The 27315-nt window shown below is 36.3% G+C and overlaps 1 protein-coding gene across 12 annotated transcripts in view; it reads right to left on the bottom strand.

Annotated features, from left to right (window-relative positions):
• Smr (nuclear receptor corepressor smrter) overlaps positions 1-27315 on the bottom strand; it is a 127542-nt gene that overhangs the window by 23526 nt on the left and 76701 nt on the right. For 9 of the 12 annotated variants that reach the window (XM_076127223.1, XM_076127219.1, XM_076127224.1 and 6 more), the window contains 11 exons: positions 21254-21436; positions 9332-9581; positions 8895-9014; positions 8483-8650; positions 6742-6768; positions 5314-5481; positions 4785-4910; positions 4151-4358; positions 3450-3612; positions 2864-3009; positions 1075-1216 (listed from right to left, as the gene is read on the bottom strand). In XM_076127223.1, coding sequence (XP_075983338.1) covers positions 1075-1216; positions 2864-3009; positions 3450-3612; positions 4151-4358; positions 4785-4910; positions 5314-5481; positions 6742-6768; positions 8483-8650; positions 8895-9014; positions 9332-9581; positions 21254-21436 — 1701 coding nt within the window. The remainder of the gene's footprint in view (positions 1-1074; positions 1217-2863; positions 3010-3449; positions 3613-4150; positions 4359-4784; positions 4911-5313; positions 5482-6741; positions 6769-8482; positions 8651-8894; positions 9015-9331; positions 9582-21253; positions 21437-27315) is intronic. The other 3 variants (XM_076127228.1, XM_076127225.1, XM_076127221.1) reach the window with 2 other exon arrangements.

The raw sequence follows: 27315 nt of genomic DNA on the forward strand, positions 1-27315 counted from the left end.
AGGCTTAATTTTCATAGATTTATTAACATTAAATGTTTGCGATTTCGGCTTATCTGCCATTAATACACCTCGCTAAGTATTCAAACCGTGTTTATTCAGTTAATGCACATATTATTACACGAGATAAAAGCTCATTCAATGAAACTGTGAATTATTCGCGGAAATAATATGTTGTTATACTGTATTTTATGAATTATAAATACGTATTTATAGAAATTAAATAATGTGTAAAAGTAGTGTACTGATTCAAGGCATATTCTGAGATTCGAGAATTCTTGGTTATCTCTTTTATACCGTGACTGAGATGTAGTAAAAAACATACTGACTTTCTTTGTTATTTTGGTTTGGTCAGTAATTGCATTTCTGGATGTCCTGATCAGCACACGTACATGGTATAGTCATCGTAACTACATAATGTGTACCTACAGTAAACGGTAAACTTTTATATTTATACAAATGATAGTGTCTTAGTTATATAATCAGAGAGAACCAAACAATCAATTTGACTAACGGAAAACGCCGTAACTTGTCATTTTTTTTACAACTCTTCGCGAATTACGAAAGAACAGCATATACGGACGATAATAATATCTATGAAAGTAATGAAATCTCATAAGTGTAGTAGAATATTTTGAACGTATAACTTTTGTACATTCTTCCAGTATTTACTTTTATTAAAGATAATTAAATTCTACCCGGTTATTACAATAGCTAGTTGAAATAAACTTTTGGAACGTAAAAATAAGAGAATATATTTAGGTTCCAGTATAATATTTCTTCTTGACTTCTAATTGGTTTAAAAGTACAGGCACATAGTAGCACTTTATTCTTACCCTAGTACTCATTTTCATAGTTCCGTACCCAGAGGGCTAAAATGGAACCCTATTACTAAGCCTCTGCTGGCTGGACGTCTGTCTGTCTGTACATCTGTCCGTCTGTCACCAGGCTGTATCTCATAAACCGTAATATCTAGGAAGCCGAAATTTTCACATATTATGTATTTCCCATACAAATAACGTCTTTTTCGTATCCGACTGGCACTTAGCCGGTCATTTTACTATTATATGTGCTTACCTTTGCGGATGCGCAGGCGCGGCGGGAGGGATGGGTATGCAGGTGACGGCGGTGGCGGGCGCGGCCACGTCGGCGCCGGCCGGCAGGCTGCACGCGCTCTCGTCCAGGCTCGGCTCCTTGGGCTCCGCGCGAGCTGTTGTACCTGATGACACGCTTAGATTTACTGCCCATATATACACATTTCATGCCTAAGGTATGGATGAACCTAGCACAACAATACAAATTGTGGTTTAAACGCGATGAAGATCAAAAACTACAGATAGTTTACCCTTACGACCCGCGAGAATAGTATACGTTAAGCATTACAATTTGTTTGAATGTAATTTCTGATACCCCCTAATAATATTCTTGCATGAGAAACTATCGCTGCCGCAGCACTAATGATAGTAAAATGAGATTATTGTTTAGCCTGGAGGTCACCTATGTGAATTGTGACTGTTTTGAAAAATGGGGATAAGGTATACCCCACTTTTACCAAAATGTGTATATCATAAATACCTGAGTTAGAAATGCTACTCGAAATACTTTACCAAATATACGTAATCAAATTCACAGACCCAATACTCAAAATATCTAATTTACAATATCACTGCACAAGTTCTAGATGTATACTAACAGTGATCACTGTTTCTGCTCTCAGATACGTTTATTAATTGATTTCTAAGTAATATACCTACCATTTTAATTAAAATCGATATCATCTCCATATAGACAGGATGTATTTACTGTTTGTTCATTATCTTCAAATCTTTATATGATCATTGATTTAATTTACTTGGAAAATCTCTCACTATCTTCATTAAAAAATTTGTTCCATTCATAAGGGCACATCTGCTTGTATTTTTATTAAAGACTAGTTGTGCTGTACGGTTTCATTCGTGTTGAGATTTTTAAGCAAGGTCCCCATTTTTTTCTCAAATTACAAACTCTACATATTTCAAAAGTGATGTTAAAATCTGGTTAAGTCCTTCGAATCGTATTGTATGTTATTTTTGTGCAAAAGCCTATTTATTTCCAAGATTTAAGATACAATGTGTAATTACGAACTCGTATTAAAAGCGTTCTTCAAAATATTTTTTCCATTAATTTACAATTTTCAAACGTAAGTTAAGCAAAGCTGGGAACTATTGTAAAGTCAAATACAAAAATTACGTCATGTAATGCATCATGGTAAAATATATAATGTTTTATATCTATTCTATAAACAACCACATCCTTTTAAGTGCGATTGATTCATAATTAATGATTATAGTCAGATCATTTATAAATACAATGTTTTGCTTACACTGGGTTAGTCCTTACGTGATGTCAATAGATTATTTTTACTGAATTCAATTAACTTAAAGTAAAAAAGTCTTAAAGACAAGACTTCTTTACAAATGTATTAAAATTTTAACTTTACATAGTATAAAGAATACCCTATTTGTGTATCAAATACGACACAAAATATAGGGAAGTATGCAAGGATCGAACCAAGTGGCGTTTTTCAGTCTTTGCCTGTCACTATGGGAGAAAGGCGTGATTCTAAGTATTTATGTTCCAATAAACCCCACTTTTCGACACGGACAATGGTCAATCCATCTTTTCAATCATTCCCTATCCTGAGCGATTCCCTGCCTCGACGGGCCCACAAAAGCTACGCGGCTTAACATTTATCCATCGTATAGCGTCTAATTACTACATCAAATTGAATTTGTATTGACACAACAAACCGACTGTCATGTTCTAACTTCACACAAGTCTTTTCTAATCTATAGTTATTAAGTCTCTGTTGTAATGATGGACTAACCCTGTGACCGCTGCAGGCGGGTGGTGACTCCGGCGGGCAGCTCGGGCTCCTGCGCCGGCCGCGGCGGGTTGCGCGCCGAGCGCCGCTGCCGGGGCTTGCGTAGTAACTGCTTGTAGTTCTCCGCCTTCTTCGATAGGTAGTAAAATCTGGACACAAGTAATAATAAACATTAATTACTTTTAAAATATTACCCTTTTCAACTATGCTTATAGCAGAGACTAGGAAAAGAAAGACTAGACAACTGTCATTTAAATTGTTTAGTTAACTAATAGGTAAAAGCGATTTAATCAAAAATAGGCTTTACTTGATTTCATTCGACAAAGCACGTGCATAGAATGATCACTTTATTGTGATTAAGGGTTATTAAAATTGCACTATGAGACGTTTACAGCTTGAATGGTAACAAATCAGGTAAAGAATCTCTGACAGGCTTTCTAAACAATATACAGTAAATAGCTATACTCGTAGTATAGTAGCTCTCTTCAGACTTAACAAAATCAAAGGTCCAACGAAAACTTTAATAACTAATTCTAATAGATAAATGGGAAAACTTTAAAAATTCTAATGGTAAAATGGTAGCGCATACCTAACACAGTCCCTAACACTCTTCCTGGGCAGGAAGGAGGCGATCTGTCCGAAGTTCTTGGGGTGCTGCAGGTACTTCTCGCGGAAGAGCTCGCGCTCCGCCTGCGACCACACGTTGCGCAGTTGCAGCTCCTTGTGTTCCGCCTCCATGTCCATGCACCGACCTGTACAACACAATACATTAATATAACATTATAGTTTACTGTGTTCATATCAATAATGTGGCGTTAAGAGTGACTTGTTTTGTAAATGGCATTAGATTGAGTCGTAAGCTTGTAGTTATGACTTACATAGCTAAAAAGGATTGAAAAATTATCACAAGTATTTAGATTTTTGGTACTCAATACTCAACGCATTTAATTTTCACAGAAAACATCTGTTCAGCAATGAGTGCTGAGAGAAAAAGCTACGTTTTTTTATAACCGTTGTAAGTAATTTTAGTGCTGTTTCCAATTTACATTAAACATGACTTCAGATACTTTCCTAATCTTCGTCACTACAGATCTCAAACACTTGGCGTCTCCGTGCGTCGGAGGGCAAGTATAAAGTCGATCCCGGTTGTTGTCAATTAAGATAAGAGTCGTTAAGCCCCGTCAAAAGCCTGCGGGCGGCTTGAACAACTTTGACACTAGATTGACGACTAGAAGAAGAATAAGAATTGTCAATAAACGTGGTTAATAAGGTAGGTAAGTGTGTACTAACGGTTAGTATCGCGGTAGACGGGCGTGGCGTCGCTGGGGTCCCTGAGCAGCGGCGGCACGACGGTGAGCGAGCGCATCTTCTTGTCCTCGTGCTCCTGCTCGTGCAGCCCGTCCGCGATCTCCTCCAGCTCGGCCTCCGACTTTACACGAGCCCCCAGCCGGTTAAACCGCTCCCGCTCCTCGCGCTGCTTGCGCAACTCAGGGAACACCTGACATGATTAAATTACATATTAATATTGTGATAAAACAAAAGTGTATAATCAAAAAGCAGGTCTATGACCCTCGAGACGCTATCATCTGCATCGGCATCTGTGTTTGTTAAAGCGTCTTAGCACGCTCATTTTAACACTTTTTTTATAAACCAAAGTATAAGAAAAGATGTATGAAATACAACCAAATATCATAGTTACAAAGGTTAGCTAGTTACTTCATTACTAAGTACATTCCAACGGAAGTTAAGAACCACTAAATTTACGCGTCACGGAAAACGAACGCAACTCCGGGACCAGCAGTCGCTTATATAATTCTTCCCCAACATTTATAACACAAGAAAGTGCCTCTTTCAGAAATTGATACACTATGAGGCCCTAACCTTCTTCATAACTAAATGCTTATGTTTGGACTATTGTGTATACCTTTTCGAAGAACTCTCTGTTCCTCGCGTCCTTGGTCTTCCTCTTCTGACCCTGTTCTATCCGCTCCACTCTCTTCAACCACTCCGCCGCTCTTCTACTGTACGCCTCCGCTAACGCATCCTCTCTCTGGAAACAATATACATTTATTAATAAACTGAAAAATTATACTGTAAATGATGGACTGGTGCTGTTCGTGATACATAGAATTTTACTTCAGAGTGTCTTGTGGCACATCGAGTCCCTTCTTATGTTTATATCCTGGTTAGATTATTGAATATAATTCGTATTTTACTGGATTTCATCTACAATATTTTAAATAGTTACCTATATAAAACTTTAATCTATTTTCGCTGAGACAACCAAAAGTTTACATAGAGGGTCTACAGTTTTAGATGTTTAACATACGTATAAATTTTTGCCACAGCAATTTTTTTATAGTTAAAGACGAGGCTGTCAGTATGTAAACAAAAATAAATTACTAAAAAAATTCTCAAAAATACTAGGTACAATACAGTTAGAGTAATCTTACCTTCTCCGCTTCTAATTTTAACTTCCGTATGTGTTCGGCGAGCCGTTTCCTAAACGTTCTATGTCGCCTGATGTTTTCATGATACACCTCCGTGTCTTGAGGCTGGTTGTAGAGCGGGTACAGCACGGGCGGGCCCAGGTGAGACAACACTGCGTGCGCTGCCGTCGCCTACACATCAAACAATACATATTATACACTTATTATAACACATTGTTATATACGATGGTCCTAAATATGGACGAAATAATCGTTTGGGAGTGAATCAAAATATATGTAGTGTTAAAACGCGGGTTCTACGCAGATTTATTCCTTGCAAAGCTTTCCCACCTTAACAGGAATAGGAAATCAGACTGCCGCATGCCGTTGCAACGACTGGCCACTGTCATCAATACACTCTGGTAGATGGCCTTTAGCGTACATCTGAGGCAAGTAAGGCACTAAAGTCTTGTTTCTCACTAGAAGGCTCTTTAGGCTGAGTCTAGGCCTACGCACAGCAGTCCGAGCGTTGCCCGTAAACATAGCTTAATAAGTTGTACCAGTGGTGGAAATATTTGATAAGAATCCTCCGACACTACATACATTTTCACTCACACACTTACCCCCGGTTTCTGAGGTACATTAAATGGAAGTTTATCTATTCAATAGCGTTAAAACTCATATAAAAAAACGCTATTGAATAGATAAACTACCGTCAAATGTTACACGTTTATAAACTCAGCTAATAGGGAATTTCACATCTAACCAGAAATTGAGTGAAGTCGTAGTTTAGTTGATACTGTGTATAAATTCGACAGTTGTTGGGCTTCAAATTAAGTTTGTGGGGGCGTCACCCGGTAATTGGGACAAGGTCGGGATAAAATTGCGGTATTTATATTTTAATGTTATTTTGATAAAGTAAGATATACATATCAAATAATATTTGGGGCAATTTAGTAGACAGTTTTTAGAATTAAGTTGCAAAGATTGTTTATTTGTTATAATAATATTCAGGCGACCACGGCCAGTGAAACCTGCGCCGAAACGTCAGGCATTCTAAGGTAAAATGCGTGTTCACAACGCGAAAGTTAAGTTATCATAATAATATTACTTAAAATTTAATAAATATATTGTCATAGTTGATTGTATTACACACAGATTTCGTTATATAAGTCTTTAAAAGTAATTTATTTACGATTAAAAAGCTAGATGTGAAAATCCCCGAAACATCAAAAAGAAACACATATATCTAAAAAATAAAATAATATAAAAAATATCCGATCATATAAAATAAAAGTGCACATATCCGTAATTTATACCATAACATAGAACCTAACTACCAGCATGCTTGAAGTATACCTCCATTCAACAACTACACATGAATTTTGTAAAATAAATAATAAGAAAATAAACTTAGTACTTATAATAGTTTATAAAACAAATTATAAATACCATTTGCCGCTTATTATCCATGCTGATCTGGGGACGAAAAAAAACATAATGTATCAGACGTTTTGCGCATTATATACAGAAGACAATATACCAATTTTCATCAAAATTTCATTAATATTATACTAAAAGTCTAACTACATTCTTATTGTCATGCATAATTCTAATACACGTACATTTTTATCCTATAATTATTCATTGAAAATATACAGACTAACTACAGATTTTTTCTAGCGCCATATTTCCTATAAGTTTATTTAAATATACCTAAAGATTCTATTACAAAATAAGTGATGTTTCTACCATTAATTTGTTGTAGCATGCAATATTTTTTATTTTAACAATAATTTTAACATTGATCTTTAAACATCATTCGTATAAGACTTAGAGTAGTGCCGATTCCGTTATTAATTTCCATACCCAAAGGTTAAAAACGTGACCTTATTACTGAGACTTCGCTGTCTGTCACCAGGCTCTATCTCATAAACCGTGATAGTTATACAGAAGTAATTTTTAGTTATTCCTCTTTCATTACACATAACTACATATTTTTTAAGGTGAATAAACTCCTAAATCTACTTTTCATAATATCCAAGTTACCTTGAGTTTGTTTACTTATCGTTTTATTGTTTCCAACACGCAACAGGTAGATAAAATATTTATTTTCTAACTGTAATATATAAAGAATCACAAAATAACGAAATAACGAAACGTCAATTAGTTTTAGGTGATTCTTGAAAGTATCTATTTGAAAACAAGCCTACAATAATTGCTTAAAAAAATTACTATTGACAAAATTACAAAATTTAGAGCAAGTGGTAATTATTTCTAATACACATATACAAAAAGCCACTGGTGTCTTGCCTCGGGTACGAACCATAGACCACTCGTGTGGGACATGCAACCTTAGACCACTAAGCTATCACCATATCACTGCTCATTTGACATTTACCTATTACAACTTCTTTGGTTTATTTATGTAAGAATCGGCACTCTTTATAATCAATAAGGCGTATTAGCTTAACTCTGTTACCTAATAACTGATACACTATGTATTTTTTACATCCCAAATGAACATGGACATCAACTCTGCAATTATGGACCTCAGAACATCTGCGATCATTAAAATGTTTATTTTAAAACATACATTGTTATTCCCCAAATTAGTAAAGTCTGCAATATTCTCAAGGATCTGAATAAAATAAGAAGCTTTGACGTTCACATCCTATTAGAAAATAAGTACTGCTTATTGCCAAAGTCAACTTTATAGTTGTACACTTAGGTACTAGTATTTCGGTGTTTTTTTCTGAGCTTATAACGATTTAGTGCACTCGTTAAGCGGCAATTTTCAGCTCTTTTTACATTTCAGTACCTACAAAGTAATCTAATTTCCTGGCCAGTGCGATTAAAACCCTCAGACTCCCATTATGGATAAAGCTACAAATCAGTACAGTCGTTAGATTAGGTATACTCAACCTATAAAAGGCACAACACAGAGAGAGCCATTGATAAAGACAATAGTTTTATAAGGCGTTAAGTGTTCATTGGAACTGCACCAATTTTTTAAATAATTTAACTAGCTATCTATCGACAAAAGATACAGTAGACTACTGGTTGAGTATAACTGATCTATATTTTCCCTTCAAAACTTCGCATAGGTATCAAATATATTTCGAGAAGCCGTCTCGACAGCAGTATTTTTATTTTATATGTGTTATGAATGTTATGGTGTATTGATATGAACCTTTTTCCTGTTCTCAGCATAGACGCACTGCGCGAGACTCCTGTGCCGTGGCGTGGCTTCCTCGGGCTCCTCGGCCCGCGCTGGCTTCGACGCTGTCTGCTCCAGCTCTTCCTGCTTTTTCTTAAGCTTTTGAAGCGTGGATTCTGATAGCGCCATTTCGCGGTCCACCTGAGAATTAACGAGAAAGGTTATTAGCTAAAAATCAGCCAAAAGCATTGGGACTGTTACGGGTTCAATAATAAATTAGTTTAGGAATTATTGCATCGATTGTACTTGGTTTTAGTCCCACCCTTACACGTCTATTGATACAAAAGGACTTTCTCCCCAATTGTTTTCTTTCATGAGTCGACTTTAAAATAGGACGAACATCAGGCCATCAGGCATATTTCTAAACCAATTAAGAAGGTCGTACCCTGGATATTTGTTGTAATAAGTCATCCTTGGTGGTTCTGAAGCTCTGGTCTTCCACTGTGGGCTCTGAGGGCGGGTTAGGAGACAGGACCTCCACCGTGCTGTACGTGTTCACCGGCTCCTGGAATATACAATATTTTAAGTTAAAACAGTGCAAGAGTATTTTCTATGTTCTTTGTCACCTACAGATATAGACTTCTGGCTCTAGTAGTGTTCCTTTCCGTCGTAATTTTAAAAGTCTAAAGCAATTTTTGAGCTTCATAACGATTAGTGCTATGGATTTCATGGCAAAAAGAACACTATAGAAATCATTTTTTCAAGATCATGAAGAACTCCATAGCGTAAATTGGAACTACAATGCTTAGGCACTTGCTGGAGGAAGCATCCGTCTCTAGTCTTTTGTGGGAATAGACTTTAAGCAAGGAGAGAGATACTGACCCTAGTATCAACCCTAAGCGGCTGATGATGCGGCAGCGGCGTCCTATCCGCGGTGAGTCGGATCTTCTTGAAGGGCGGCGGGTCAGCGGGGGGCGGGTGGTGCGCGGCGGGCGCGGGCGGCGGCAGGTACGCGGCGCCCAGCAGCGACACGCGGGCGCCGCCGCCGCGGTACTCGCCCGCCGCGCCCGCGCCCACCGCGCCCACGCCCACGCCGCCCACGGCGCCGCCGCCGCGCACGTAGCTGCTGTCCCTGCAATAACGAGAACACCACTATCAGTATACGGTCCTGCAAGTCCATCAGGAAACTAACCGAAGCAGACATCATCAAAAGAATTTGTGAGGATTTCCAACTACATTGGGTGGTTTGATTACAGATTCTTGTAAGACACTTGGTGACAAGAAATGACTGTTTACCAGACTATAGATCCTACAGCCACAACACAGAAGAATCTGGAGCTGGAAATTACATGAGAGACGGAGAGTGAGAAAACTTCAACAGAATGAATGACATTGGGAGATGATGGACGATGACACAGCCTTATCCCAATAAAAGACATTGGCATCTATACTAATATTATAAAGCTGAAGAGTTTGTTTGTTTGTTTGATTGTTTGTTTGTTTGTTTGTTTGAACGCGCTAATCTCAGGAACTAGAGGTCCGATTTGGAAAATTCTTTCAGTGTTAGATAGCCCATTTATCGAGGAAGGTTATAGGCTATATATCATCACGCTACTACCAATAGGAGCAGAGTAACAGTAAAAAATGTTACAAAAACGGGGAAAATTTTGACCCATTCTCTCTTAACTGACGCAAGCGAAGTTGCGCGGGTCAGCTAGTCAAATATAATAACATAATACCGTTTAAGTTACCGTAATGTTTCATAATCGTACATCAATTCTGTAATCAGTCATCTAATTTACAACTTCCAGCAAGAAAGTCTAGTACAAATCCGTTCTCATTGTAATTCATTCTTATCGAACCACCGACAATCAGATATAAGCAGTTCACAGAGACTAGTAACATATTTGGTCAGCTTCCTCTCAGAGGCACACTGTCTGGACTACATCCGCGCTCAGATCGATTAGCTTGCAAACAGAAGGAAACTAACTCGACTAATGGCAAAACTAGCGTACTAACTAAAATTGAACAGTTACATTGTAAGAAGTCTATATCTTCGTACTTTCGGATTAAACTTTCAAAAGCACGTAAACTCATTGGTAACAAACTTGCCCAGATAGATTAAACAGCTATCCTTAGTATACAGAAAATCTCCCTAGACTATTCTTACGGAGTTGCATGGAGTTTCTAACTATCTCTTATGACTAGTATAAACCCGGTTCCCACTTAAAACTATCAAGATCGTTTATAAACGTCGTGTAAGCACTGATTAGTCAGACATTGTTTTGTCTTTTTCACTTAATACAAATTATCAAAATTAATTGAAAGTATAGCCAGAGCTTACAAGACGTTTTTTAGTAAGACAGTTAGGCGATTAATGGATTAAATTAAAGACTTTAATCTTCATCATCATCTAAGAACAAGAAATAAACTTCAATTGATAAGTTGCATTGTAACTACTTGTCCTTAAAAAATTGTACGCAATTTTATTAAACATGTGGGTCTACAACAGCTGTTCCTTTTAAATACAGTTCTTTACTACTATCTATACAGAACTATGTATGTGCTACAATGTGTATGAGTCATTTAATTATAAGATATTGAATAGAATGATCGTTGCACTATGTGATGCCCTATAAGGGGCAATGATACATCCATGTCGGGCATGAAGCCATGGGTGCCTAAATGTCAACCGTCAACGACCTCAATTCCAAATGTTTCACAATACACGCGACAGATGGCAGGCGAAACGCTTTTGTTGAGAGTAGGTCGACTTTGTACAAACACTGCATTTTTATTTTACAAAAATGTTAAAGTAGTTTCTGGTAAATTACTTACATTTATCTATAGTTATTTACAAAGGATATGAGAATGAAAATTGTTCCATCATACACTAATATTGTGCAAGTTTCTTCATACACACGGTTCGTATGTTTATCAGTATATTAAAATAGAATATAACAATTAAATTGTTTACTCTTTTTAATGTTAAGATTCATCAAAATTGACTAAATAATTACTTTGTTATTGTATTGTATTTCAATTTTGAAGCTGTCATTTAGTTGTCATCTGACAGCAATTACTTTTTCATTGAAAAAAGGCACTGATATAACACGTAAACAGCCTAGTTGTAAATTAAAAGTAATATGCACGGTGAAGTTTTTAAATAGAGTTAATTGTAGGTAATTTAAAAACAAATTTATTTTATCTATATTTAGAGGAACATTAAAATAAAATTCATGTTCATCTGCACTTAAAATGGTAATGTTATAAATTATAAGTAGGTAGTAACTTGTCTCCTTGAGACAAACGAACTGATAATTATATACATACCTAGCAGGTACCTAGGCAGTATATTACATGGTTACGCTTGTCACATTTATTAAAAAAAGCAAAATAAGACCCCCTACCAACTGTCACAATAACGCCGAGTTCGCACAGGACTATTAAAAGACTATCAATAATAATTCTGCGCGCTTATCAAATAAATGTCAATGTCTATAAAAATGTCACCTTGTCCTCGCACATTTCCGTAAACAACGTAAGAAATTAACTCAATGAAAGTCTGCTAAACTTTCACCCAAATTATAGAGATTACGTAATAAATATGGTTTGTTGTGGAAATAATGTATTGTTAGTAATCTGTGGCTGATCGCATGGCGGGGAAAGGCCAAGGCTAACTGTAGCGCAGGGCCGCCGCAACACGCCGACTAAAATAAGTACGACAGCTGACAACAATCTCCCATTTGCATTAGACTTACTTAAACATAACTACAAGTATTTAAATGTTAACATAGTTGAATACTTATTTAAATTTTAACTGTCTACTCATTGAAAATATTAACGTTTTCCTCAAGCCAAAAAGCTGTTCAAAAACTAATTGTATAGAACCAAAAACCACTTTTTTATGATAACGTCAAAATCGTGACTATAGCTTATGCAAACACATCGACAACAAATCAATGTGTTATTTAAAGTTACATAGGTATTTATTGATTAAAACTTCTACTACGTTCTACGAACTACGATAAATCACGATAGTATTGTGTAAACAACATTTCTTTCATTAAAATAAAATAACAGAACCACGATAGTTATCTAATTCAATTTGGTATGTTTCGTAGTTGTACTGTTGTACCGCAAGTGACGTTTGGCTGCAATGTTGGAAGCCCTGCTGGCGCGTTCAATGTTTATTTTTTATTATTATTCGGCGCGCGTCGCGGCCGCACCACGTGGTGGCCAACGTGGCGCGCTAAATACAGACACGGCCGTATTGTCGTATCGCCATGCCGGTTACGTCATACGCTCTGTCTATAGCCTTAGCTTACTTTTTTATAACAGAATGTGCTTGCATTCTGCCAGGATGTCATGTTCAGGGTTAAAAGTTATCGAGTTTTTTTCTAACGAATGAGTTCGCTTCGATATTATGAGCGGAGAAACAGGTTTGGTAGTGGCGCTTGTGGGCGATTGGTATAAGAAATCTTTCCACGACGATACTGTACACCACGTGGCAACCTCGTTGCTTTCGAATAAGATAAAGATCAGCATGTGGCCCAATTTCTCGCTTTATAATGGGAAACAAAAGGCTCCGATTTTGTTGAGTAAAAAAATATCACTATAAAGTATTTTGTCCTCACGTCTGAACCGAGTGTGAGATAAGTGTTATCGGTCCACATTATTATCTATAACGAATAATAACGAATAATAAAATATTTTAAGTATGAATACTTATTTCTACCTACTTAGAGATAGGTACATGATTAGTAATGATACCTATACCTACATCATTATCGGAGGGAATTTAACCACGTCACATTCATTTAACTATATTTTGATTAAATTAAAAACTGTGAGCTAAATTATTACCACTACCTTTACAACCCTAATTATGAAAGTCATCAGCAAGAAAAACAGTAGATATCTATATGATGTTGGTCGTGCTTAGCAACAGCAAACGACCACGTGGTGAGAATATTACTACGGTTAATATAACACTGGGTAATTCCCACAAAGAATTAGGCACACACATTACAAAAAAACATTGCGTTAATTATATTATTATGCTCGAAAACAAGTTGTTATTTTTCTTGCAGATAAACCAAATAATGGCAAATAACATTGAACGCTGAACAGTCACGATTTCGATGAAGCATTCATACATCCCTACCGTAAAATTGTAATAAAATTAAGCAGAAACAATATTTGAATAAGAGACGAGTGTTGCCATGACTCCGGCACGAGAATCGAGGTGATTGTGCTCACTAACCATCGCGTGATGTTATTTTTATAGTTACGCGTACAAAAAATTAAAATTCGCAGGAGGTGGAACTAATATGAAATTTCCCACGTTTTTTATTGTTTATATTGGTAGCATTGATTAAGTTCACAGTTTAATTTGATCCGGATTGTAAAATTGGTCGATTAATTGTTTTTAATTATTTCATTCAGGCGATCCTGCGCGGATATTCGCAAAAATGCTGCTGTGTAGTGGAATAGCGTTAATAAAAAATAGCGAACATATTATCAAGCACCATTAATAAAATAGACAATCATATATGCTTCCCATTCCTGTACAGATTATATCAGAGTAATCTAGTGATAAAAATACAAACTGAACGTCAAAATACGGAATTTTCCCATCCATATTTCGATAAGTAATCGAATTTCTTGCCACAATACACAACTATTATTACCATGCCTCTGGCTAAAATGATTGATATCGTCTCGGAATATGGAATATCAAATAATTTAGCGACATTGATACAGAATTATAGACATCATTTGAATTTTGCCTGGAGACAAAATACCGGCAAGATTAGTTATCCAACATTTTCTTCAAGAATATAATCAGCCTTGCTAATAATACGACAACGTGTAAAATGCATGTGAATGTTATTTGTCTATTCTATTTGTAACACCTTTCATAATCAGTCCGGTTGGAGTCGGTCCAAGTGTTTGTTTTCAATAAGAATGCAAGACCGCGGTGTCTGCTCAGAACAATCAGTTTTGGTACTACGGAGAAACATCAAAAGATCCATTGTATCGATATTACACAGCTGACATTAAGGGAAAGTTTGGAACCGTAAAATTTGTAATAGACAAGTTTGTGGGAACTTTTAGAACCGTTAAATATCCCTCATTTGAACTCATACGCCTATATTACTAATTAAAGATAGGTAGGTATATTCATGAGCGCTCTTTTGATTCAGATTTAAGTAAAAAATGAGGGTTTTTAGTAGTTTTTACTCAAAAATATATGCAAATGACGGAAACAAATAAACAACTGGGTTTTTAAAAAGCTTCAAAATATAATCAAAGTATTACAAAAGCGGGTTTTATAACAAATGATATTACAATTATAATTTTCGCACGACAAATCTTATGTTTTAATTTGATGAACAATGAGTTCTATGAACTTGTGATAAGGGTTATTGTTGTTTGTAGTTGAACGAAGAAATCTTAATGATTAAGTGTATTGTGCAAAAACACTGTAATCATTTCCCATGGCGGGTATTGTCGTTGCTAGACGGGCATTACATCTCCCGCGACGCCGGTCTATAGGGCTACTACTAAATACAACTTTTATAATAAATCACCGAATGTTTTTTAAAAAATGTTTATAATAAGTAGTTTTAAAGGACCTTAAAACGAGTAAGGGGTGATAAATTTGTAAACAAGACTGATTTTGTCGGAGAGCCAATACAATAAAAAAAGTCCGCTGTAGAAATGTTGCGATACTTTAATATAAATTTTGTATGGTATGTGTTTATAAAGTTACAATCTGTCAGTTATAAGGCGATAGAATTCTTACTTTACTATGTGTTCTATATTCTGATTCAAAATCCACCTTAAAAATTAAGTACAGTAGTGTCAAAACTTGCTACAATCTCTTCAGAAAAATGATCAGTGCAGCGACAATCTAGTCGATCACTGGACCAAAACCGTCTAAAAAAAGGCATTGACACTAGATTTTTTATAATAAGGCTACCTGGAACATTTTATAATTCTACACAAGTAACCATACTATCGGTTACTTTGGTTCTCCTGCGGATCTCCTCATTTCTGATTCGATCTCGCAGGGATGGGTGACTTTGAGCCTTCTGATAAGGCCCATAGTGAGTGACCACGTTTCAGCGCCATAGGTCATCACTGGCAACACACACTGGTCGAAGACTTTCGTCTTGAGACACTGCGGTAATTCGGACGAGAAGATGTGTCGGAGCCTCCCGAACGCTGCCCAGCCGAGTTGGATTCGACGAGTGACCTCTTTCTCGAAGTTGGACCTACCTAACTGGACAGTTTGTCCTAGGTAAATCGTCAACAACTTCGAGTGTAGCGTCGCCGATCTTGACAGGGGTGGGTCTGACATGGTGGTTCGACATGATTTTTGTCTTACTACAATAGCAGCATCTCTAAATCAGAAAAAAAATAAATGGCATATTTTTCCTCATATTTCTTTTTACTTGATGAACTAACTGAATTTTATTAGAATATTATGTGAGCAAGTGAGCGGGGATTTTATAGATAACGGTATCACGTAGTCAATAAACTCCAGCCATTTAAAATTTGATCTTGAAAAGTTCGTCGATAATGAGGCGTTGTAACGAAAATATAATCAAAACATTCAGTCCAAGGCCTAAACTCAACAAGTTACGTAATTAAAACACTTTTATGTTAAAACTTTGTTGAATTTTAATCATTTGTATAATAAATACAAGAAAATGTAATTTCGCGAAACGTTGAACAAGGCGGCATAGTTCTTTTGTAAACGTGAAACGAGAGTGAGGGAGAGAAAAAAACGTGTAACGCAAAAACATCGCGATGTTTTTCTAAATAACCTCGCCCGAGGCTTGGTGAATGTTCGTAATTTTATCAAAATATTATGGGGAGGTATTGTTGAGTTCAGACAGCCCTAGGTGGTACAATAGTGTTGTTTCGTTTCCTTATCTCGACGCAATGTAGCCGGTTCACATTGTTTTGTCGGAAACCAAGAATAATCTGCGTAAAAGTACCATGATAGCTTGTAAACTGAAACACGGGAACAACGCACTTGATGACATAATTAGCCTCGTTTTTCTCTTTGTCACATACCGCTCGGTGTTTGCCTGTATGTGAACAAATATCATTCCTGTTTTGTAACCTATTTGAGGTAAATCGTTGATATTGATGAATGGTGAAGCCCCAGTTTCAATTAGTATTGTTCGTTACTTTATCCTACTAACATGGTCATTATTGCTCATGCTAATATACCTATAATATATCCATACTAATATTATAAATGCGAAAGTAACTCTGTCTGTCTGTCTGTCTGTCTGTCTGTCTGCTACTCAATCACGCCTGAACTACTGAACCAATTTGCATGAAATTTGGTATGGAGATATTTTGAAACCCGAGAAAGGACATAGGCTACTTTTTACCCCGGGAAAATGACACATTTCCCGGGAAAATTCAGGTGGCGAACGAAGTCCCGAATAATCAATATTAAAATGACATTGAAATAACAAAATTCCGTTGTCATGGCAACTGTTTTAATGGCGGATATGCCTTAGCGCGACTTCGTTGTATTATGAGATATAAATAATTTTGCGATATTTTTCGTATATTTTTTTTATAATAACCTCATGCCTGTACATTATAGATATAAAAAAAAACTAAGATGGGGATGTTCATACAACCAATAGAAGCCAAAAATATGATTATTTTTTTTTGTCCGTCTGTTCATTGTTTGCTTTTCACGCAAAAGCAACTGGACGGATTTTGATGAAACTTATTTTATTAGGTATATAGCTATTAGTCCTCCTAACATATAGGCTATTTTCTTTGGAAATTCGCTCTTTAAGAGGGGTAGAAAGAGAGGAGTTTGTACGAAACTTCGTCAGTTTTGGAGCTAATTCGTTTAAAATTAATATTTGGCTATATGATTAGAAATTAAGAATGACGCAATAAGGATTTTTGGAAATTCTGCCTTAACGGGGGTGTAAAAGTTTTTATGAAACAACGTCGGTTTTGGAGCTAAATCTATAAAAAATTAAGTGGTTTAGCAAGCAAGTAGTCATGATCTCCTGGTTACTGTGAAAAGGTTTATAGAGAGTTAAAAAAGCGTGAGCGAAGCTACGCGGGTCAGCTAGTTATGTTATAAATAATTCCAGTTGTAATGTTACAATATACATAAAGTTCAGTATTATTTCGGGTCTCTACTTAACTTGTAATTTTTTTTGACAATGGGTTAACAATCATACCAAGTCGTGTTTTTAGGTCTCTGCCTATCTTTATGGGAAGAAGATGAGATTTTATAATAATAACAAATAATAATTTACTGTATGTTACTGGCTAGTAGCACGCCTAAGGTTGAACGCTACAAGCCGATCGAAACAACTAACTAAGCTTGCTACTGCTAGGTTACGATTAAAACGAAATTATCAACAAATGAACTATATCTAACCTAAATCAATATAAATAAACACATACAAATTAGCACATAAATTAAAAGACCGTTGCTTCATGATGTCACTGTAGCGTACTTACACACAATATGTAAATGCAGTCACAAGACTAAGATAAGAACTGTTATCAATCTAATTAATCATTCTACAAGGAATCCCCTAGCAAGCAACGCCTCAGTGATTTGTAACACAATGAAATTTATTGCTGTTTGTAGAACGTATTTCTAAAAAGACTTATGTCGCTTTGCGGACGTGAGACTTGTGCCCTTTTAGAATTTGTGTACTCAACAACTTTTGCACTCCGTTTAAGTTGAAATTCTTTCAGTAAGTACTGAAATTAGGGAGTCTTTTATAGTAACCATACCTACACGATATCACGACCTTTTCCCATATGGGTAGACAGAGACCAATGAACCGGAACTCTACGATTATATATTATACCTGTAGTAAAGCATGTTTTCTTAGGGTTCTTTCTCGGGTTTTCCGTAAGAGATATAGTAGACAATCTATTTGGAATTCATCTATAAGGCAATAACTACCTCCAAAAGCATTCCTTATACATTTTACGCAAATCGACAGTATTTCTAAACCATTTTCATCAATGTTCATCGCCTAAAACTGATGAAAAAGTAGTAACAAATATTTTCCTTATACATTCTAAGAAATTCGATAGAATTTCTAGACCATTTCCTTCAATCCTCATCGGCTATGAGTGACGGGTGACAGTGTACACGGCTACTGGTCAGACGGTGGCTATGAATGACAAGTACATAGTGTACTTAGTATTCACATAGTGGGAGCACGTGAGCATCTAGGAACGTGTGCGTTCACACGTACGCACTAAACTGCATGACTGTCCAATATTGTTTAATGTGAAAGATTCGTTTTGTAACTTTACATACATGCATAGTACATACATACATGATATCACGCTTGTTGAACTTAAATGTTTAGGCAGAGATGTATTCTTTATAAATAAATTTAAAAAAATAGTTTATTTCTGTAACACATAATTGATATATTAAATACTCCTACCATATTATTATAACAATGTTCGTCTAATAATAATAGGGGACTAGCCTATTTTGCTTTAACGGGCATGTTACCAAACTCTATGGCGAAATATTCAAATAATAATGTAAATGTTTAATGTTAGAAACCTTCCTTCGTGTGAAAATTACTCGGGATAAAAATGATCCTATCTGTTCTAATTTTATCCACATCAAGTAGTTTTTTCGTGAGAGAGTATCAAACATAATAATATACATGTATGTACATCAAAAACTTTCCCATTTATATTATTAGTTTATTTAATTATGTACACGCACATTTCGAGTCCATTAGTAAAATAAAATACATTTTACTAGTAAACCAGAGAGAAATAATTATTTCAATATTCGATATCGGGGAGCGAAATGGGTTCTGAATTATTACCGCTATTTCGCTTTCGGAATAATATGTGAATTCGATGACCACAAATTATTACTGTAATAATAACTCCGATATTTTATAAGGAGTAATAACTATTTGGTACTAGGAATTACATATTGAGAGTTCTAATAACGGTTTACAATAAGGAGTTTCTTGCCAGCTCTTCTCATTGGCCTTACCTTCCGAACTGGCGGGAATACTGTATTCGAAAATCATAAGTTTCTGTACTTGGCCTGAATAATTTGATTTCGATATTCCTGCCCATATATAATTTTTTGCCCGAATTTGTCACTATTATTGCTTGTGACATATTTTTTAGAAATAAAAGCATGTTTACTTTTACTAAAACAACATATCTGCGATATTTAAAGTAGTTTCTCTCCATGTCTCGTTACTTTTATCCACTCTGTACTAACAATAAACTGTTTCTTAACTTCATATAGTAATATACAAGAGGTAGTCAGAAGGTGAATCACAAAACGATATTATCAATCCAAACAATGCTAATGAGGTGAACGCGCTGTGTTAACAAACTGTTAATTTTACAAATTGAGAAGTCATAGCCCAAATAGAACGGCAAAATGGAGCTTTGAAATAGATTTCAGAACAAACTTACTATAACAACATTCTGCTTTATACAATACTAGTTTTCGCCCGCTACTTCGTACGCGTGAATGAGTTTTTAGGGTTAAAAAGTATCCTATGTGTTAATCTAGTTTATACACTACATGAGTACCAAATTTTATGAAAATCCGTCCAGTAGTTTTTGCGTGAAAGATTAACAAACATCCATCTATCCTCACAAACTTTCGCATTTAGAATATTAATGGACACTGAGGTTCTACAAAAAATAAGGAATGAATTGGTGGCAAAAGAGACTTAACTAATCAATGATAAACGTACGACATTCCAGAACTGATTACGAAATGCATCCAGTTATATTAAAGCTCTTTTTAAGTCAAAACAAGAGACGTATTGATAACTTAAAAATAAGTCCTTTCACGCCTTAAACAGCCAATCAATGACAATTATATTTAATTTTCAAGTGCACTAAATGATGCAATCAACTCATGATAACCCAGTTCGGTAATCTTGTTGTAGCCATCGTAGTCAATGCCAAGATGGGCCGTGGTGATGCCAGGAACATATGACTACAAGCTTGGCACGATGCTGATTGTTTACAGAATACTGGCATGCTATGTTATGTAACTGTTTGTTAGCTAGCCAGATATACAAAAAGGTTAATGTTTTAGAAGGATTTTAAAATTGTGTTTCTTTATATAGGTACTAGCGTATGCACGCCCTAACTCACACTTGACGAGGGTGGACTCAAGGCCTAACCCCTCGCTCATTTGGAAGGAGACTCTTCCCCAGCAATGGGATAGCAAAATAACTAGTGCATAGATTCCCATAGTGGGCGATACCGCCCTCTAGTGGGCGCTGAAGCTTTTCGTGAGGATGTTAAATGACAAAAAGTACAAAAACGCATAAATTTTAATAAATATCAACTAAGACGGAGTACTAAATTAGTTGTTTTCTAGCAAAGGGGGCGATAGTTCGAAATGTGGGGAACCCATGGACTAGAGGATGGAAAACTATAGTGCATAAAGACATGAACGAGAGTGAGATTTCAGAAGACGATGTTCAGAATAGTGAAATGGAGGAGAAAGATTAGGACGGCTGACCCCACTACCATATGGGATTCATAGCGTGTAAGAGAGAGTTTCTTATGGATATTTGGGAATGACGTTTTGCCGCGAATAACTTTAAGTACAATCGACGGATATAATTAAGGCGAGACTCCGAAACCAGACCATTTTACTAAACGAGATGTGCCTAATGAGAGGTCCCTAGTAGATTACATTTATGTAGGTACTATTTGGGTGGAATCCCTATGTGATATGATTCATGCAAGAGTTTGAATCCTTACCTGTATGATAATGCGGCAGATCCATAACCGGGTTGGTGCAGTCGCAGCTGTGGTGGTGGGTAGGGCTGCGGGGCGTAGGGCGCGGCCGGCGGCCGGGGCTGTGGCGGCGCCACCACAGCCCCCGCCGGCTTGCCGCCGTACGCCAGCGCGCCGCCGCCGTGCCCGTGATCCGTCTGGCCGGGCCTGCAGACAAAACAACATTAAATAGGTCACCAGTTTCACAGAAATCCGTCTACCAACTAGTCTAGTTTAAAACAAATACATAATAAACACGCCTGTTTTTCGCGGAAAGGGTATGCACCCGGTTTCCATCATTTTCAGAATATAAATGAGGCCAAGTTTATAAGCTCAGCATAAAAATACGTTACTAAGTTGAAGAACTAATAAGGATGAAATAATAATAGCAGAAGTTGGATGACACATAACATCCGAGACCTTTCCTAGAACTCCCACAGATGGTTCCCGGAGAACCGCTGACTCAAGTCTTAAATCGACCTTTGGCACAGGATAAACAGACATTCAAACCAAGTTAAGTACCAGTTGCCAGTAAATATAACTCTAGCAGCCTTTAAAGAATAAAATTAATAGTTGTGTCCAAATATAAGTCGGTCTTTTGTTACAAGTTTTTGTGTTACGGCCGACAATGTACAGAAAGTAAAATAAGCAATCATTTAAGAAGTCGCCTTTCACTTTCTATCACCATGGAAGCAGACGATATAACCTACAGCCGACTGCGGTTATGTAGATCTATGGTATATCGGTATTTACAGACTATGAATTAGTGCTTTTTAGTGGTGTGGCAACATTGCTTTTTTAGATTAATTTTGTGGAATGGGAATTTCGCGAAATTCTTAAGTGGTTTTAATTTTTTAACTTGATTTCGAAATGACAAAACCAATTGTGACCGAGCTTCCACAACAGATGGCAGACGTTGCAAAAAAATAACGTACAATTTGGGTTCAAAAATATTTTATCGAAATATCGCATCCAAGTCATACCTATTCCATAATAAAATTATATGCTATGCAAATTATAAAAATGTTCATAAATATACAGCCGTTATTCGTACGTAATAATAATAAATTATGTGACCGCTCGATATCCGCTCGAGAATAACTATGACGCACGGGTCAGTCACCCCCGGTACTGTGGCACTGACGACCGTATGGGACACTACCACGACGCTACTAGCGAACATCGACGAATCCATGGCGCTGACAACACATCAATGACTTTTCGAAGTAATTTGTGTATCCTACTAATGTTATAAATGCGAAAGTTTGTGAGAGTGTATGTATGTATGTTTGTTACACTTTCACGCAAATACTACTGAACCGATTACGATGAAATTTGGTATATACGTAGCTGTAGATCCAGATTAACACATAGGCTACTTTTTATCCCGGAATTCCCGAGGGGTCCTGATTTACACGAGAAAGGTTTCCAAGGACGAAGTCGCGGGCGGCATCTAGTTAGAAATAATGATCACTGGTTCTAACGGTGAAGGAAAACATCGTGATGCAATATTGCATGAGAGTTACAGAGAACTCTCAGTTGGCCAGCGTGGTGGACTCAAGGCCTAACCCCTCCTCATTACGGGAGAACCTTGCCCAGCAGTGGGAAATTAAGGGGTTAAAATTATTTATTTAGTACATTTGTGTGTTGCTATCAAAGGTACAATTTAGATTTGATCGCGTGATAAGGGTCAATCACGCTTGTTTGATAAATGAGTCCATTTCAATGATTCGATCGACTGTCAGGTCTCTGCCCTACATTGTTTTTTGTTTACTATGACTAATTAATACCAGGAAATATTATGCCTATACTTTTTTCCTGGTCTGAATCAGATGAAACTAGGTTTCATTTTGCGTTAATTAAATAGATAATACAATATCATGTCTCATGAAATGACGTGTTATACTCGTAAAGTATTGTAGGCGTGTTAACACACCACGCGACATAAAAACTATGGTTATGATTCATTACTATCATTACATTTTACATAAAACATTTTATTACACACGTTATATTCCTATTTAGGCGACATACAGACTAAAATAACTAAATCATAACAACTTTCATCTAAAGATAATTTACACAGAAGAGGAATGTTTCAAAACCAATTTTAGAAACTAGGTCAAATCAACTCGTAAATAAAACAATTACAAAGTAATTTGGTACAAAATATACAGTTGAAAACACCTAAAATACGTTTATCGTAACAATAGCGTAATAACATGCATCCCACCAATAAATAGCACATAAACAGCGCTATTTGTAGCAGTCTATAAATAACGTGAGACGTCGCCGACGCTATTTATCACTTACAAGTTACGATTACCATAGAAATAACATTACACCGACACATATTACTATGTACCCCTAAATTTATTGTCTTACAATGTTTTTTTTCTTCATCCGCGATCTACTATCATTCGTGCTTCAGTAACGATGTTATTGCGTGCCCCCAGACCTCCAGGGATGTACAACAACGGCTAAATAGCTAATAATATTGATATTTATGTTATAGTTATTCGGCTTTTCGCATGGAAAAAACTAGTTTTCCGATAAACAATACGAACCGGGTAATACCAGATTACCTAGAATACGTAACCTAGATAATGTACAATAATAAATCCTCGTTATCATGTTCCCAAGATAGCATATCTAACGATATCACGGATACTATACATATGTATTTCTATTATGCTGCAAAATACATTAAGGGTAAAGATTTTCTTGGCAGAGGATAAGGTCGCTATTGTTGTAGAAATTTTAAGTGCGTGGCACGGTACGTAGTGCTAGGCCATTAGGTGAAGGATTAAACCTAAAATATGAACGTTAAGTAAGCTATAAATCTTGGTAATTGTGAAAGTATGAAAACGGGTCAGTGTGGTATGTTTGTAGGTTGAGTAGAGTAAGACGCGACTCGTTACGGGACAGTGGTAGTCGTTAACATTGTTGCGATTCTACGTGGAGCCATCAGTTGCGGCGTAGTGTACTTCATTGTAGTGCCTCGTGTAAAGCGATCCATCGTTATTAATCACAGTCACACCATTATTTTCTTTATAGAAATTCTCATCTGTGTTACAAATTCCTAAGACACCGACCTACATGGTTTCCGAGAATATGAGGTGTCTTTTGTAAGAGTCTCGGTTTTCATTTCGACGCATTAAGAGCAGTTTTGTCCAAACAATAACCGGTTTTTCCTTATTACTGGTATACAGTTATGTACTTAGTGCATTCAGTGAATCAGAGGACAGCCGAAGGACTCTTTTAGTAAATATTTAATAATAAAAAGCTTTGAAATGTCTGAATGTGAAACGATTGACTTACAAAAGATAAGTATCGTTTGTACAATTCTTAGTACTTAAACAGGTCCGAATGTCTTTGTAGCACTTGGAACAATAGTGAAGACTACTGGAGACGTTCTTAATAAAAAAAAAATTGTAGAGGTTTACGAAAGAAGTAAGCTATGTGGAACCGAATCCGTACTTATGAGACTTAAGAGAGGTGAATAGCATATCCAAAAGTGACAATTTTTCAAAATAATGCCTGCTTATACTCTCTTCCCTGCTCTGCATCCAATACGGCAGGGAAGAAACCATAAGCTAAAATGAAATATCAAATATCTGGGTCCAATTCTTACATGAACGAGATATTGGTGTCGTTCCCTGTTCTCAGGTAGTTTTTGGGACCAGTTTGGCAGTACAACTCAGCATTTTTCTTATGTTTATACAGTCCCTTGGATAGCAAGATTTCATACACATTGCAATAAGTTCTTTAATAAAATATTACATGGAAGATTACCATAGGTCTTATACCACTAATAATGATTGTTAGTTCAATGTTAAGTGCGATTTTAAAAATTATATTCTTCTACTAGCTGACCCGCGCAACTTCGCTTGCGTCACCTAAGAGAATGGGTCAAAATTTTCCCCGTTTTTGTAACATTTTTCGTTCCTACTCCGCTCCTAATGACCGTAGCGCGATGTTATATAGCCTATAGCCTTCCTCGATAAATGGGCTATCTAACACTGAAAGAATTTTTTAAATCGGACCAGTAGTTCCTGAGATTAGCGCGTTCAAACAAACAAACAAACAAACAAACTCTTCAGCTTTATTATATTAGTATAGATTCAGGATGTCCAATCCCGACACCCTATGGTTCATTAAATGTTACTACAAAATTGAACTATTACAAAAATATTTCTAAATGCACTTTACGTTAATACTTCAGGCCACTACAACGAAGACTTACATCTGAAAGTCTTTACAGAGCAAAACAAACATGTTTAGTTCAACAATGGTTGTAGCAAGTCTCACCGACAGATGTCAGTGTACAGTGAGTCACACATTGTGTGGCGTCAGGTAATTGACTTAGGCACACCTTACATGGAGCCGAGGCGAAACGGATCTCGTTCAACTGCAAGCTATTATGTCGGGATCTACCTGTGACTTGTCTATTCATGATGTGCTATATTTTGTTATATATATTGGTATGGTTTCTATATTTTCATTACTTAATAGTGATGGACTCGAAGCCTTACAACCCCTACTCTCTCGTTTGGGAGGAAACCCTTGCCCAGCAGGCAACAGTGGGACAGTTTTGTGTGTTGAAAGTAGCCTTAATTTGGGATTATGTAGCTGTCTGGAGTGTCAGCCTGTCACAGTGGGACTTCTGCTAAGTGACTTCCGACTTTCTGATAGAAAACTATCTCTTAATTCAGTTTAGAAGCTTCAGGGATTTACCTAACGATAATTTAAACTTCTTTACTTATCAATAAAGATCCCACACTTAACTAAGTCATGAATTGTCGTAGTCAAACGTATCTACATTATCCATTTTCAAAAGTATTTGCGCTATAGTAACAGCTAAGTATACCCAGCTATTAAAATCCAAAGTTCATTCCCGAACAAGAATAGTAAAGTAAAAAGTTAAAAAGATATCGTACTCACGAAGAATGAACCCATTGTTAGTACCTAAACAATTGAGAATAAGACGTTTCAGAAAACGTTGACCCCGTCATTGAAAAGGCATAAAAGTTTCCACTTCCCAGACTGTATACGAAGTACATAACATTTTCCTGTTCCATTTACTACATACAAGTATTATATACCTCTTTTATATACAAGTATTCATTCCGTATTCACAGAACACGAATAATCTCTCCACATAAGCTTATTAAAATAAGCAGGAAAAAGCATTTCATTTTAATTAACGTGCTATTTTAATATAACGTTAGAAAAAGCTTTTCTTTTAACGGTGCCTCGAGATAATATTTATTGCCTTGTACAAAGGTATTTTTCTACAGGTTAAAAGAAAATTACGCAGTTCTAACGAAAAAAACATGGCAATAAAGGTTATTTATAGTGAATTATTCTTACAAAGGTGGAATCTATTGGCAATTATTGAGGCGCTGTCCTTTTATACGGCAAATGTTAGTTTATACAAAAATGTTGGGAATTTATTTGCAGTCGTAAAATACTTTCGAAAGGTTATTATTGTTAATTTAGGGCTATTTTATTACACAACACGATACTTTGTGACCAATTAATGTCGATCGATCTTTTTTCGTGTCATGATATGACATGGAAGTAATGTGCGCAGTTCAAATACAATTATACATTCTATACTATACTAATATTATAAATGCGAAAGTTTGTAAGTATAGATGGACGTGTGTTTGTTACTCTTTCACCAAAAAAAAGCTACTGGAAATTTGGTACACTGATAGGTTATATCCTGGATTAATACATAGGATAGGTAATTTTACCAAGGCAAATCTTTTCACGCGGACAAAGTTGCTGGCAGAGACTAATATCTACGTAATATTAGTAGTCTGTTCTCTATAACTATTTACTCCCCTAAATCGCCCTTCTGCTCACAGCTGTTTAGACCATGACGAAATAAATATAAGAGAACGGTCCAGCTTCAATAAAATCGCATTAAATAGTTTCATCTATTTTGGAGATGGACAAAAGAGTCGAAACACGTTTCACCCTACTTTGCGTACCCTTGCGTAAAAAATAAGGTCATTGACATTATGGGGACTGGTAGT

The sequence above is a fragment of the Anticarsia gemmatalis genome, chromosome 20, assembly GCF_050436995.1.
Source record: "Anticarsia gemmatalis isolate Benzon Research Colony breed Stoneville strain chromosome 20, ilAntGemm2 primary, whole genome shotgun sequence".
Lineage (NCBI taxonomy): Eukaryota > Metazoa > Arthropoda > Insecta > Lepidoptera > Erebidae > Anticarsia > Anticarsia gemmatalis.